The sequence below is a fragment of the Salmo trutta genome, chromosome 39, assembly GCF_901001165.1.
Source record: "Salmo trutta chromosome 39, fSalTru1.1, whole genome shotgun sequence".
NCBI lineage: Eukaryota > Metazoa > Chordata > Actinopteri > Salmoniformes > Salmonidae > Salmo > Salmo trutta.
The window spans coordinates 18,156,074-18,170,705 of record NC_042995.1 but is presented as its reverse complement, the minus strand read 5'-3'; the positions used below and the strand labels follow the sequence as shown (position 1 = coordinate 18,170,705).

Here is a 14,632-nt window from a genome sequence, read left to right as displayed (position 1 = left end):
ACAGCAACTTCCCCGTGTCCTTGGTGTACAAGATATGTATTTTCTGTCAATATACCTGGTAAAATAATGGTTAATAAACAATTCTAAGGGGGCCCGAATGTAATTTTCTCCGTACATTTTTTTCTTCAGTTTTTAACTTTCAGTATTACAATTATTCATAGACAAACAACGGAAATTGATGTTCTAAGTCCATGTCAGTGCCTAAATCACATCCGAAGGCAAAAAAATACTAACAAATTTGGATTTGTGTGTAATTCTAGCGTATCTAGCAAGAGAGGAATGTGTTGGCCTAAGCTATGTTTCTGCTGTTAGGCTGAATCTAGTTACTCTATGACCTTGCTGTCATCAGTACTGCTCACTCCCATTTAACCTCGGTCTCTTTGCTCTGTTTGCTTCCAGAGCCAGTACAGGTTTGTCTGTGAGGCGATCCTCAAGGTGTACGAGGAGGAGCTGGTCAAACCTCTGACGCCCACAAAGCCCCTGACACCCGTAGAGTCTCTGACGCCCACAAAGCCCCTGACACCCGTAGAGTCTCTGACGCCCACAAAGCCCCTGACACCCGTAGAGTCTCTGACGCCCACAAAGCCCCTGACACCCGTAGAGTCTCTGACGCCCACAAAGCCCCTGACACCCGTAGAGTCTCTGACGCCCACAAAGCCCCTGACACCCGTAGAGTCTCTGACACCCACAAAGCCCCTGATACCCGTAGAGTCTCTGACGCCCACAAAGCCCCTGATACCCGTAGAGTCTCTGACGCCCACAAAGCCCCTGACACCCGTAGAGTCTCTGACGCCTACAAAGCCCTTGACACCCGTAGAGTCTCTGACGCCCACAAAGCCCCTGACACCCGTAGAGTCTCTGACGCCCACAAAGCCCCTGACACCCGTAGAGTCTCTGACGCCCACAAAGACCCTGACATCCGTAGAGTCTCTGACGCCCACAAAGCCCCTGACGCCCACAAAGCCCCTGATACCCGTAGAGTCTCTGACGCCCACAAAGCCTCTGACACCCACAAAGCCCCTGACACCCGTAGAGTCTCTGACGCCCACAAAGCCCCTGACACCCGTAGAGTCTCTGACGCCCACAAAGCCCCTGACGCCCACAAAGCCCCTGATACCCGTAGAGTCTCTGACGCCCACAAAGCCCCTGACACCCGTAGAGTCTCTGAAGCCCACAAAGCCCCTGACACCCGTAGAGTCTCTGACGCCCACAAAGCCCCTGACACCCGTAGAGTCTCTGACGCCCACAAAGCTCCTGACACCCGTAGAGTCTCTGACACCCACAAAGCCCCTGACACCCGTAGAGTCTCTGACACCCACAAAGCCCCTGATACGCGTAGAGTCTCTGACGCCCACAAAGCCCCTGACACCCGTAGAGTCTCTGACACCCACAAAGCCCCTGATACGCGTAGAGTCTCTGACGCCCACAAAGCCCCTGACACCCGTAGAGTCTCTGACGCCCACAAAGCTCCTGACGCCCACAAAGCCCCTGACACCCGTAGAGTCTCTGACGCCCACAAAGCCCCTGATACCCGTAGAGTCTCTGACGCCTACAAAGCCCTTGACGACCTTAGAGCCCCTGACACCCACAGAGCCCCTGATACCCGTAGAGTCTCTGACGCCTACAAAGCCCTTGATGACCTTAGAGCCCCTGACGCCCACAGAGCCAGACGTAGAGACAGAGAGAGTTGGCTTTATCCCTCCTGGGACTGACTGACTGACACAGGGCTGCATGGGCCTAAGCACCACCCTCTTCTTCCACAGCCTGTCTGTCTATCTGTCTGTTTAGAGCCTGTCTGTCTGACTCCCTCAGTCACAATAGTTTCTTCCCACATCCACCATCTTGAGTCTGGCAAGAGAGACGACAGTCACAACCATGGAGACGACTATGGACAACCACTCGAACTGGCCTGGGAGGGGAAACAAAGCACTGTTGCACTTTATGACGACAAAACGCGATACTTTGGAGAATTAAAGGAAGAAGAAAAAAAGAAACAAAGTTACGATGATCAACTGGAATTTGGGATATTAGCAAGTGTCCAGGATCAAGAGAGAAGTGAGAAACAGAACAGTATCTGGATTGGATAATATTGCTGTAGGGTCATTACTTTCAGACAAACCTTCATAATGAACCAGACCACTCAATGGAAAGTGGACTGACGTTTGTTTTCAACCCGTCAGTGCATCATCACCAAGTGTCACATCAGGGGTTCCTTCACAGACTAGTCTTTCTATCTTTGATTACTCCATCGACTTAAGAGTCCATTTTCTTTTTTTAAATAAACTATTCATCAACTAAAGATCCATTCGGAAGTGGGTTGACCCCTCTATGTGAGGTCCTAGTAAAGCACTCTGACTACTCTATGGTACTCCTCATCTTACCATCTCGTTATTTCTCTCATTGAGGCTGTTGGTTGTCAGATGGGCACTTTTGGGCTTTTATGTTAATTTGTCTACAGATTAGAATCATCTCCGGGGCAAGTTCTTTACAACTCCAAGTTGTAAGTCCTTTGTGAAGGATTTTCCCCAAACCAAGGTAAAAGGCGGGGTAGGTTAGGAGCAGTGGAGGCTGCTGAGGGGGAGGACGGCTTATAACAATGGCTAGAGTGCAGTCATTGGCGTGGCATCGACCACATGGAAACCATGCGTTTGTTACCGTTCCATTGGCTCTATTCCAGCCATTGTTATGAGCCGTCCTCCACTCAGCAGACTCCACTGGTTAGGAGGAGTCTGTTGACTCCTCCCTCAACCTTTACCATAATCTCATTAGCTGATTACCTGTCATTGAGCTCGGCCCTATGTGGTGGTGGTGTTGTTGTTGTTATTTTTGAGGCAGCTATTCAACTTTGATTCAGATGGCTCAACATGTGACGGTACATCGGTCTCTCGAAGATGCTATACCACTAGCCCAAAACGGGTAGTATTTTAATGCAGGTTTTGTTATTCCTAGTAACATAGAATGACCTTGCCATGCAGGATTGGGTTGGTACAGTACATAGGTGGTTTATCAAGTGTCATTGCATCAGATTTTGAAATTGAATATGAGGTATTCAGAGCTCTCTGATTAAGAGCATCGGGGTATTTGGTACCATGGTACTGTACATCAGGATTTTAGGCAGTACATACAGACGGCACATACATTACATAAAACGACTGAGCTTTCAGGACCAATAGGTTTTTAGCCTTGTGAGTAAAACAAAAAGTTTTCAAATTGTGTTGAAAAGCTATAAGGCTCAAGCTATAGATTTGCTTCTGATATTTTTTATAAGAGACCCTTTTTGCTTCTTGGGAATGGACAGCACTTTTCAGCTGAACTTGTAGCATATTTGCTGCTATGTATGATTAGACCCCCAAAAATTATTTTGGAATTGTATTTAGCATTTTCTTAATATTTGTTGGATATAGACACCTCTATGGGAAATTTAAGCTATATGGTGTCATCTAGATTTGTGTAATGTAACTAGTGTACATTTACCATGTTAATTTATAAGGTTTAATGAAATTTAAGTAATGTGAGACTAAGTTATTTTTATATGAGCAGAAAAGTTCCAAACTTTTCCACTTGTGTAAAGTCCTGCTGGAATTAGAAATGATTGTTATGGGAAAGCATTGCAATAGATGCATGCTGTGTAAAAGTGCTCTCCATAAATCCAGTGGCAGTGGAAAGAATTGGGACCGGCAACATGAAGCTCTGTACACTGACTAATAGATTAATCACCATTAATACTGTTCTTTTTATGACAATTGAAACCCACAAAGTGATTTTATTCCCATGACCTCTGGTTGAATCAATAGATGCGATTGTGCTTTTGAAATCAGAAAGCTGGCTTGGTTGGCTTGGTCAAACTTCATTTTGCTGATACTTCTGCAGTGGGTTTATGCAGTACTATTGCTGACAATGTTTACAAAATGGTTCGCGAGTTGGTTTTGTGATTTAAAAAGGACGTGTATCTACTGAAAGTCGGTGTGTTTACAAAAAGCTGTTGTGCGATGGGGAACTTCGGCCCAATCAGATCACTCGCCGCTGCGTCCCAAATGGCACCCTATTCCCTATACAGTGCACCACTTTTGACCGGGCTCTAGCCAAAAGTAGTGCACTGAATAGGGAGCCATTTGAGACTTAGACGGTGTCTACCACTTCACCATGAAATGGACTGAGGCACTGGAATGCTTATTTTACCAGGTTGTCCCCATTAAGGTCAAACACTTCTTTTTCAAGGGAGACCTGGGTGGTATGTTTTTTGTTTTGTTTTTGCACGATGCTTTTCTACCTTATCACTTAGTAATAGTACAACATTCTGCACAACTGTGATGTAAATATAAGCTTAAATCTGTGAACTAGTGAAATATATTTGAAGATCATAATCAGGAGGATGTACAAATGTAATGTTTGTTGTGAAGCTGTACAGAAATGGAATGTATCGAGCTCAAGCTTTTAGTTGTTCGAAAACTTAAGGGATGTACAATTTGACTTTTGGAGGGGAAATATTTTTCATACTACTGTACTTGTAAATGCAGGTAAATATCAGTCTGGCCTCTGCCTGGTCTGCGACCTGCTCTGTGTTTTTGTTGTAAATAGGAGCAATATCATGTCAGTAAAGTGCCAATGTTCTGTAAGTAAAGTCAAATTTCTGTTGTATTTTTTGGTTGACATGGTCCTTTCTTTCTATGCCTTGACTGTGAATATGTACACAACAACAGACTCATTTGCCTTTCCACATTCACCATTCTAGATTCAACACCGCAGCAACAATCACCATAGAATCAACAACCATTGAAATCAGAATTCTGGCCATTCTATTTCTACTGTATATACGGTCTTTTCTATGACAGTATGTTTACAGTAACACTAATAACCAGGTCAGGATAGGGCAGTCAGCTGGAAGGAGGCCTGTCTGGTGACAGACACGCCTAGTTGTCCATGTTCAGCAGAAGGAAACAAAAATAATTCTTACCTTTCTATCAAGATTCTCTGCCTCCACCTGGTGTTCAATTTCAGACTGCTGTGGCTGATGATCCTGAGACAAACGACTCAACTAGGCTACAGCAAAGATGTATTATATTCCTCTCTGACCGCAGGAGGACATGATATTGCAAAATCCTGACATCTACAGAGAGGCTATAGGTCTGATGAAGCTGTAGCTTGTCTCTTATTTTGTGTTTAGTGCCTGAATGACTTGAGCCAGTAGAGGGCTCTCTTGCCAAGCTAGAAGGGTCTTCAGAACTAGTTGAGGTTTCTCAGGCCATAGGTGTTGTAGAGTGTAAGTGAGATAGGATGTACTTGGGGTGTGGGAAGAGGTTAGCCAGCCGTCAATGGGACATGCCATCTGTGCGCTACTGGATCTAAGGCCGACCTGGATCCTATTCATTAAGCACCAAACGGAAGAAAGCAGGCTAAAACGGGGAGGAACTACCTGGACTTGTCCAATAAGATACACTTTAGTTTGGTTTAGTTTTATGCAGCAAAAATGGTTTGCTACAATGTGCACTAATGAATATGTCCCTGTCCTGCCGCTTTGCAACAGTGTGTTAACAGACTGAAGGCCACATAAGGCCTCTGTCGTCCATTCATTCAAAGTCAAGTTGTACAGCACCGGAAGGGTGTTTTATGACACTCAAACATAAAACCTTTTGGTGCTCTGCTGCCCTCAAACACATCAAAGGCACTAGTCAAACCACACCAGCAACAAAAAGTCCAGCACATCCGACAAGGACGCAATTCTTAACGGCACTCTTTTCATGCAAATTTTGAACAGCACCTTTGACCTTGAATAACTGGCGACTGATACTCAGGAGGTGACAGACCCAGAAGTTGGACAGCAGGGTTGGGGTCAATTCCATTTAAATTTAGTATGTACAGGGGCTTCTTTTAAAAACTGAGCCACACTACAAATTCATTACAAAAGAGAACTTTATTTGGTAACACAAAAACTGTTTGTATATAACACATAATAAGTGTGCATAGAAACAGTAATTTAGTTGAATGCTTCAGTTTCAAGTGTAGAATTAGAAAGGCAACACTGAAACATACATTTTTGTGGAGAAAAAGTGCAGTCGACAAAAGTATTTCATTTAAAAAACAAAGTACCAGTCAAAAGTTTGGACACACCTACTCATTTCAGGGCTTTTCTTTATTTTTACTAAATTGTAGAATAATAGTTAAGACAAACTATGAAATAACAGATATGGAATCATGTAGTAAACAAAAGTGTTAAATCAAAATATTTCATGAGATTCTTCAAAGTGGCCACCCTATGCCTTGATGACAGCTTTGCACACTCTTGGCATTCTCTCAACCAGCTGCATGAGGTAGTCACCTGGAATGCATTTCAATTAACAGGTCTGCCTTAAGTTAATTTGTCCAAGCTTTTGACTGGTATTATATATATGATGTGGATATAGTACATGTTGGATTGTACATGTGGACAATATGTTGGATTATGAATAAGGTGACTTAATTATGACTGATTTTCATGCGGTGGACCATAAATAAATAAATATGTTTTTTAAAAATGGTGTAGTAGTGGTAGTTGGAATATAAAATTGATTGCAGTGCAAACAGTAAGACATCAAACAGCATAGCCAATTTCTCTTGGTGATGAGGCTACCTATTCCTACAAGAGAGCATCAAACCAAGGCCATATTTAAGTAGTGTGCGAGTAAGTGATTGTCTGCGATCATAACCTATATATTCACAATCAATGTTGAGGCACTTCATCTATACAGTCCCCTCTGGACCCGTCCCCAACAGCGGCACAAAGGATGGTTTGCATAACTAGGTTAGGCCACCCCTCTGACTGCCACAATGTGAGAGGTACTGTATATGGATTTGATATGCGTGTGTTAAAAATGGCAGAAGGCTCAGTTCAGTGGGAAGGATCTGTAGATCTGGTTTGTGGGAAGGATCTGTAGATCTGGTTTGTATTCAGTAGGCAAGAAACTGAAGAAAATGCTCCAAAGGTGATGTAATATATTGTCCAATAAGAAAGGTTTCAAAACATTTTGCTACAGTATGTCCTAATGAACTTGTCCCTGTCTAATGCCACTGTGCTGCGGAGGCTCTGGTCTGGTTTGGCTCCGTGTGTCTGACTGAAAGGTCTGGTCTAGATCAAAGCAGACAACATTTGAAAGCCTTCTTGATCTTGCCTTCTTTTCCACCCTTATCCTTGCTCTCTGACATTTTCTTTTTTCGCACCTCCCTCATAAGATCAAAGAGCACCTGAAAAGGATGGACAGTTGATAGTTCAACACTATAGTTACATTGACAATGGAAGTTGATTTACTGTAAAGGTTGTTTTTAATCATGCTTGCTTGTAGTTTCTGATATCTCTTGTCCGGAAACATATTTTGATAACATAATCCCCCACCTAAAAAAGTATAAATCCTAAGTAAGAAATTACATGAAGGTATATTGTTCCTAGTCCTACTGTAGCAAAGTGGACAGTATGTTTAAGTTTGGTTACATACCTTGTCGACATTGGCTCGTGTCTTGGCTGAGGTCTCCACGTACTGCACCCCCCACTCCTCTGCCTTGGCCCTGACCTCGTCCAACGACACCTGCCTGCGGTCCTCCAGATCCGACTTGTTTCCCACCACCAACAGAGGGATGGTATCGTTCTCTGCTTTCACCCGCATAATCTGCTCCCTAGGAAGACACAATACATTAGTCCTGATGAAGACCCAGTTGGATCTAAAACACTGTTTTTTTTTACAAAATTCAAACTTAGCACTGGGGCACAATTAGCATTGTGCAGATGTATTTTTTGTTCTGGGCTTTTCCATATAAAAGTGACCATGAGCACCAACATGAAGTTAGGTGTCAAATTAGGTGTCAAATGAAAGCTAAGAGTATATTTTGGGGAAATGAAGGCGTCTTTTTTCTTTTTCTTATTTTTTTTAAATGGCATAAGTAAAGGCTTTGATTTGTGGATAAACAGATGGGAAAAGTATTTTAAAAAGTATCAGAAATACATCAAAACACAATGTTGACGTAAAGACCCCTGCCAATTAATATCAACATATTTATTGGCTTGTTGATTACGTTACCAAAAACACATCTTTAAGGTATTTCTAATTTTGTTCCCTCATCAGGAGAGAGGAGAATGAAAGTTCACAGAAGTAACAAGTAAACAATTAGTTATAGTGATTTTACTGATACACATTTTGTTTGAATTAAGTGATTAAAACTCGTAATTACCACAAAGAAATGATCAGTAACTGAATTACTGCAACTGAATTGGCTACAATGGGAAACCATAAGTCACAGACTACAGTTGGGTTACCTGCCACTGTCATACTATTACTGTATGTTCAGCGCATCACTTTCCTTTGTTGTCTGGTGGTCAAACCAAGAGTCTAAAACAGTCATTCTGGACAGACAGAGGCTCACAATCACCCAGAAAGACTCACAGCTGTAATCACTGCCAAAGGTGGTTCTACAAAGTATTGACTCGGGGGTGTGAATACATTTGATATTTAATATGTAATTTTCAATCAAATGTGGCAAAAAAATTATAAAAACACATTTACAATTTGTCATTATGTGTATTGTGTGTAGATTGGTGACAAAAAAAAATTTGAATCCATTTTCAATTCAGGCAGTGACAACAAAATATGGAATAAGTCAAGGGGTATGAATACTTCCTGAAGGTACTGTATGTTCCGGTCCACAGACGGACCAAATCTGAACATATCATATGTTTCACAAGTTTGGATAGCACAGTACAGTGAGTAGAGTACAATATAGTACAGTGAGTAGAGCGTACAGTAGTAGTACAATAACATGGGTCACATTAGCTTTAGTTAAAAAAAATGTATTTAACCTTTATTTAAGTACAGTAGAGTATATTGTACTTTACTGTAACTGAACTCTACCTTACTGTATTATACTGCACTCTACTGTACTGTGATGTCCAAACTTGTAAAACATGAGGAGAATGACATATCCATAATTATGCATCTGTGTAGTACAGATCAAGGACCCATGATGTACAGTGCCTTGAGAAAGTATTCGGCCCCCTTGAACTTTGACCTTTTGCCACATTTCAGGCTTCAAACATAAAGATATAAAACTGTAATTTTTTGTGAAGAATCAACAACAAGTGGGACACAATCATGAAGTGGAAGAATGTATTGGATATTTCAAACTTTTTTAACAAATAAAAAACTGAAAAATTGGGCGTGCAAAATTATTCAGCCCCCTTAAGTTAATACTTTGTAGCGCCACCTTTTGCTGCGATTACAGCTGTAAGTCGCTTGGGGTATGTCTCTATCAGTTTCGCACATCAAGAGACTGAAATTTTTGCCCATTCTTCCTTGCAAAACAGCTCGAGCTCAGTGAGGTTGGATGGAGAGCGTTTGTGAACAGCAGTTTTCAGTTCTTTCCACAGATTCTCGATTGGATTCAGGTCTGGACTTTGACTTGGCCATTCTAACACCTGGATATGTTTATTTGTGAACCATTCCATTGTAGACTTTGCTTTATGTTTTGGATCATTGTCTTGTTGGAAGACAAATCTCCGTCCCAGTCTCAGGTCTTTTGCAGACTCCATCAGGTTTTCTTCCAGAATGGTCCTGTATTTGGCGCCATCCATCTTCCATTCAATTTTAACCATCTTCCCTGCCCCTGCTGAAGAAAAGCAGGCCCAAACCATGATGCTGCCACCACCATGTTTGACAGTGGGGATGGTGTGTGTTCAGGGTGATGAGCTGTGTTGCTTTTACGCCAAACATAACGTTTTGCATTGTTGCCAAAAAGTTCGATTTTGGTTTCATCTGACCAGAGCACCTTCTTCCACATGTTTGGTGTGTCTCCCAGGTGGCTAGTGGCAAACTTTAAACGGCACATTTTATGGATATCTTTAAGAAATGGCTTTCTTCTTGCCACTCTTCCATAAAGGCCAGATTTGTGCAGTATACGACTGATTGTTGTCCTATGGACAGAGTCTCCCACCTCAGCTGTAGATCTCTGCAGTTCATCCAGAGTGATCATGGGCCTCTTGGCTGCATCTCTGATCAGTCTTCTCCTTGTATGAGCTGAAAGTTTAGAGGGACGGCCGGGTCTTCGTAGATTTGCAGTGGTCTGATACTCCTTCCATTTCAATATTATCGCTTGCACAGTGCTCCTAGGGATGTTTAAAGCTTGGGAAATCTTTTTGTATCCAAATCCGGCTTTAAACTTCTCCACAACAGTATCTCGGACCTGTCTGGTGTGTTCCTTGTTCTTCATGATGCTCTCTGCGCTTTAAACGGACCTCTGAGACTATCACAGAGCAGGTGCATTTATACAGAGACTTGATTACACACAGGTGGATTCTATTTATCATCATTAGTCATTTAGGTCAACATTGGATCATTCAGAGATCCTCACTGAACTTCTGGAGAGAGTTTGCTGCACTTGAAAGTAAAGGGGCTGAATAATTTTGCACGGCCAATTTTTCAGTTTTTTATTTGTTAAAAAAGTTTGAAATATCCAATAAATTTCGTCCCACTTGTTGTTGATTCTTCACAAAAAATTACAGTTTTATATCTTTATGTTTGAAGCCTGAAATGTGGCAAAAGGTCGAAAAGTTCAAGGGGGCCGAATACTTTCGCAAGGCACTGTAAGTCCTTTACCAGATATAAATCCACTTCACTTACTAAAAAAATATTTTATTTTACAAACGGACAACGTCAGCGTGCATAACTAGTCAACCCACCCAAAGTCAATACTTTGTAGAGCCACCTTTGCAGCAATTACAGCTGCAAGTCTCTTGGGGTATGTCTCTATAAGCTTGGCACATCTAGCCACTGGGATTTTTGCCCATTCTTCAAGGCAAAACTGCTCCAGCACCTTCAAGTTGGATGGGTTCCGCTGGTGTACAGCAATCTTTAAGTCATACCACAGATTCTCAATTGGATTGAGGTCTGGGCTTTGACTACGCTATTCCAAGACATTTAAATGTCTCCCCTTAAACCACTCAAGTGTTGCTTTAGCAGTATGCTTAGGGTCATTGTCCTGCTGGAAGGTGAACCTCCATCCCAGTCTCAAATCTCTGGAACACTGAAACAGGCTTCCCTCAAGAATTTCCCTGTATTTAGCGCCATACATCATTCCTTCAATTCTGACCAGTTTCCCAGTCCCTGCAGATGAAAAACATCCCCACAGCATGATGCTGCCACCACCATGCTTCACTGTGGGGATGGTGTCCTCGGGGTGATGAGAAGTGTTGGGTTTGTGCCAGACTTAACGTTTTCCTTGATGACCAAAAAGCTCAATTTTAGTCTCATCTGACAAGAGTACCTTCTTCCATATGTTTGGGGAGTCTCCCACATGCCTTTCTGCAAACACCAAACATGCTTGCTTATTTTATTTTTTTTTAAGCAATGGCTTTTTTCTGGCCACTCTTCCGTAAAGCCCTGTGGAGTGTACAGCTTAAAGTGGTCCTATGGACAGATACTCCAATCTCCGCTGTTGAGCTTTGCAGCTCCTTCGTTATCTTTGGTCTCTTTGTTGCCTTTGATTAATGCCCTCCTTGCCTGGTCCGTGAGTTTTGGTGGGCGTGCCTATCAGCATATACGTACCTGAACTCTGAGGTGGCAGTGAACGACTCATGTTCGGTGATGGAGAAGACTAGCAGGAAGCCCTCTCCGCTCCTGAAGTAGTTGTCTCTGATGGCAGCATAGTCCTCCTGTCCAGCTGTGTCCAGAATGTCAATCTGGACCTCCTGTCCATCCAGCACCACCTTCTTCCTGTAGCTGTCTGCCTTGGTGGGCTCGTAATCCTCCACAAACTAGGAGGTGGGAAGGAATCATTTTATTTACAGAATCATAAACTCTTTTCAATGGAAAAGCAGTATTGGAGGTTTGAGTGGCAGCTGGCCAAAGTCTCTCTTTAGCCTCAGCGTCCACCACCTGCTACAAAGGGAGCAATGTACAGAGTCTGGTAAGGACCAGACTTATCGCTCTTACCTCATCATACATGAACTGCAGAGTGAGGGCTGACTTCCCAACACCTCCACTTCCCACCATGATCACCTTGTGCAGCACCAGAGAGCTCTGGTTCTTACTTTTTCCAGTTGCCATCTTTGGATTTGGACACTGTCCACAGCTACTACACTAATGGAAACTGCCTCCACCAACACCAGAACTTCCTACAGTTGGACACAAACAATGTAAATTAGCCTACAAAACTAAACATTCAAACATTAAAAAAAGTTGCAGAAAAGTGTTCAGAGAAAGAAGGCAGGGTTTTGTATACGTACGTACATCTAATGTCAAAACAGATCCACATGGACCTGAAAGGTTGACAAAACAGCCAATCTCAAAATTGCAGCTGACTGAAACATAGGCTGTGGAAAAATCCTATTCGACTGACCCTATAATTTCATTCATGAGGGCAGCAGTGGTGTGGCAGCCTTCAATGCCAAACTTATGTAGGTTACAATGATAACACAGGCATGTTGTAGCCTACTACAACCTAGCCTACTGTATTTTCAGTACACACCTTCACATAAGTTTTTTAAATGAACCTCCAACTCGCTATGCAGTCAATACGTAAAAAAGTGTATATTCTTAAACCCTTACCGTGTACCTATGTTTGTCATCTGTTGAAGCGTGTCTTTCTTTGTTTGCTGAACCCCCCCCCCATTTAACATTTTTATGGAGTAGAGACGTCCCAAGGACCCCGATAGCAAGGACCAAAGTTCAAATAATCTGAAGGAATGATATCAGTAGATCATGCAATGGATTTATAAATCAGGCATACAACAAGAAGAGGAGAAAGCAGAAGAAAGTGTGAGAGAACCTCTTGTAAGTGTCATCAACTGAATGTTGCCATCATGTCAAGTGTAGCTGCTGCTTCTGCAAAAGCTAATGATCCAAATATGATTTTTTTATTTATTATTATTAAATTAACAATGTATTGCAACAAGACCCGAGGAAACATTCCCACAACGTAATAGGCCTTATTGTCCGTTGCAAAACAGAAACTAAAATCATAATAAAACACTGCTCAGAGGAACTATAAGACCATAACTTCCCCATAACTTGTGGCTATTTTAAAAACAATTCTGCTAAACATATGTCCCTTTTAAGTGCCCTAACTTCTGCCCTAAAATCCAGGGGCCAAACTTTGGGGGGGGGGGGGGGGGTTTATCCAGTCAGATAAACACTCCCAACAGCCTACCCGACTGCACCCCTGCCAAAATCAAAATAGATCCAAATAAATTGATTTGAGACTTCTGCTACTTTCTACCTGCCACTTTCTCTCAAGGAGCAGCTCTCGATTGGATACAAATTAGAAAGATGTGGTCAACCGAATATTGGATGAGAATCTGTCAATCAACAGACGTTGCGCAAACAGTGGTATGTTTGGCCAAGATAAAATATAAATCAATATCCGCTTCTGATATCGATTTCCACTTGTACATACTTCCACAAAAGTGCATAGCGATATCAAACGTCTCACCTCGTAATGGGTTTGGTGTCTTCCTTTGCTGTTATCCGGTATTCACCATGGGAACGCTAAAGTAGAGAGCAAGTTCCACTTACCTGCCGCAAATGCGGATATTTTGACCACTCCCGGACGTCGTGTGATAACGATTATATCAACCGGATCTGACGTCATATGGAATTGTGCCACCAAAGACAGTACAATATGAATAAGATGGGCTAGAACTGTTTCTCACCGATCACACCTGTAGGCGATGTCATGGCAACGTTGAATAACTAATACCGCGTTAAAAACAAACCATGGCGTCTTGGCGCACACCATACATATGCATTTTTGCCTTTATAAATCAAACTATCATTAAAACTCCGCCTGAAAAACGCCCATCATTCACCTTTTATGGTGACAATAATGCCCTCGTTTGCTGCATGCTTTGGATGTATAGAGTAGGAGAGATGGGCTGGTTGCAACACTTTTCACCTTTTCGTCAGTTTCTCAGAGATTGTTTATGGTGGTGTATTCGAAACTTGATACAAACAACCTACATCTGTCCACACACATTGGTGTCTTTATTATATATGTTAATGAAATGGCAAATGCATGGTGTTGTCTTAAAAACAAGGAGTGAAGTGTTACAATTTACCCCATGGTCTGGGTTAGTAACAGTGCTTGGGGTGAATTGTAACAGAATGAAAAAGTGCATAAATCATGACATGCAACTATTTATTAAGTGTCTTTATTGAGACCATGAGAGCAACATTGCCATGTTTAACATTTTGTTGGGCAGAAATAATAATAACCTTAAATAATAAAATGTGTATTATTTTACCCTCCACTAAATAGTATTTCTCAACCAAACAACAACTAGGCTAAACGAAACACCTACACCTGAACGTTTGTGGTGTGTGTCTGTGAGTCTGTGTGTGTGACTGTTGGACATGCTCACTTAATCAGAGTCACAGTTGTGACAGGGGTACAGGCTTGGTGGGCCCATAATTTGCATTCCCAGCACTGCACGCAGACCTCATTGGAATTGTTAAAGTGCTCCATGCACACGCGTTTTCCTCGTTGGAGGAATCTGAATCTTCTAGTTCAATCTGCTTTGTTTTGTCTTTTTTCATAGGCAGGACAGTTTTTTGTTGTTGTTCAGTGTGGTTTGTCTTGGCTTGCTTCTTTCCAGCTGTTGTTGTAGGCAGGACAATTT

The 14,632-nt window shown here is 42.3% G+C and overlaps 2 protein-coding genes across 7 annotated transcripts in view; one reads left to right on the top strand and one right to left on the bottom strand.

Moving 5' to 3' along the window:
* Positions 1–4,638, top strand: part of LOC115179691 (tyrosine-protein phosphatase non-receptor type 4) — a 34,412-nt gene extending 29,774 nt beyond the window's left edge. For all 4 annotated transcript variants that reach the window (XM_029741370.1, XM_029741371.1, XM_029741368.1 and 1 more), the window contains one exon: positions 400–4,638. In XM_029741370.1, coding sequence (XP_029597230.1) covers positions 400–1,716 — 1,317 coding nt within the window. In that variant the 3' untranslated portion in view covers positions 1,717–4,638. The remainder of the gene's footprint in view (positions 1–399) is intronic.
* Positions 4,639–6,984: 2,346 nt separating this feature from the next.
* On the bottom strand, positions 6,985–13,563 carry LOC115179692 (ras-related protein ralB-B-like). 3 transcript variants are annotated; one of them, XM_029741374.1, is made up of 6 exons: positions 13,447–13,561; positions 12,246–12,274; positions 11,949–12,130; positions 11,562–11,770; positions 7,467–7,644; positions 6,985–7,218 (listed from the first exon to the last, which is right to left on the bottom strand). In XM_029741374.1, exons 3-6 carry the CDS (start codon positions 12,060–12,062, stop codon positions 7,108–7,110), a joined length of 612 nt encoding a protein of 203 aa, XP_029597234.1. In that variant the 5' UTR covers positions 12,063–12,130; positions 12,246–12,274; positions 13,447–13,561; the 3' UTR covers positions 6,985–7,107. The 3 variants fall into 3 exon arrangements, with proteins under 3 accessions (XP_029597234.1, XP_029597235.1, XP_029597233.1); XM_029741375.1 differs by lacking the exon at positions 12,246–12,274 and having other exon boundaries at positions 13,530–13,563; XM_029741373.1 differs by lacking the exon at positions 12,246–12,274.
* Positions 13,564–14,632: the final 1,069 nt, after the last annotated feature.

Bases quoted from the DNA above. Each gene is read 5' to 3' on its own strand.
- LOC115179692 (XM_029741375.1), bottom strand. From the start codon at position 12,062: ATGGCAACTGGAAAAAGTAAGAACCAGAGCTCTCTGGTGCTGCACAAG. The intron at 7,645-11,561 runs GTACGTATATGC...GTGTCTTCCTAG, and splicing joins ACTGCCACCTCAGAGTTCAG to GGAGCAGATTATGCGGGTGA. The intron at 7,219-7,466 runs GTATGTAACCAA...CATCCTTTTCAG, and splicing joins CACGAGCCAATGTCGACAAG to GTGCTCTTTGATCTTATGAG.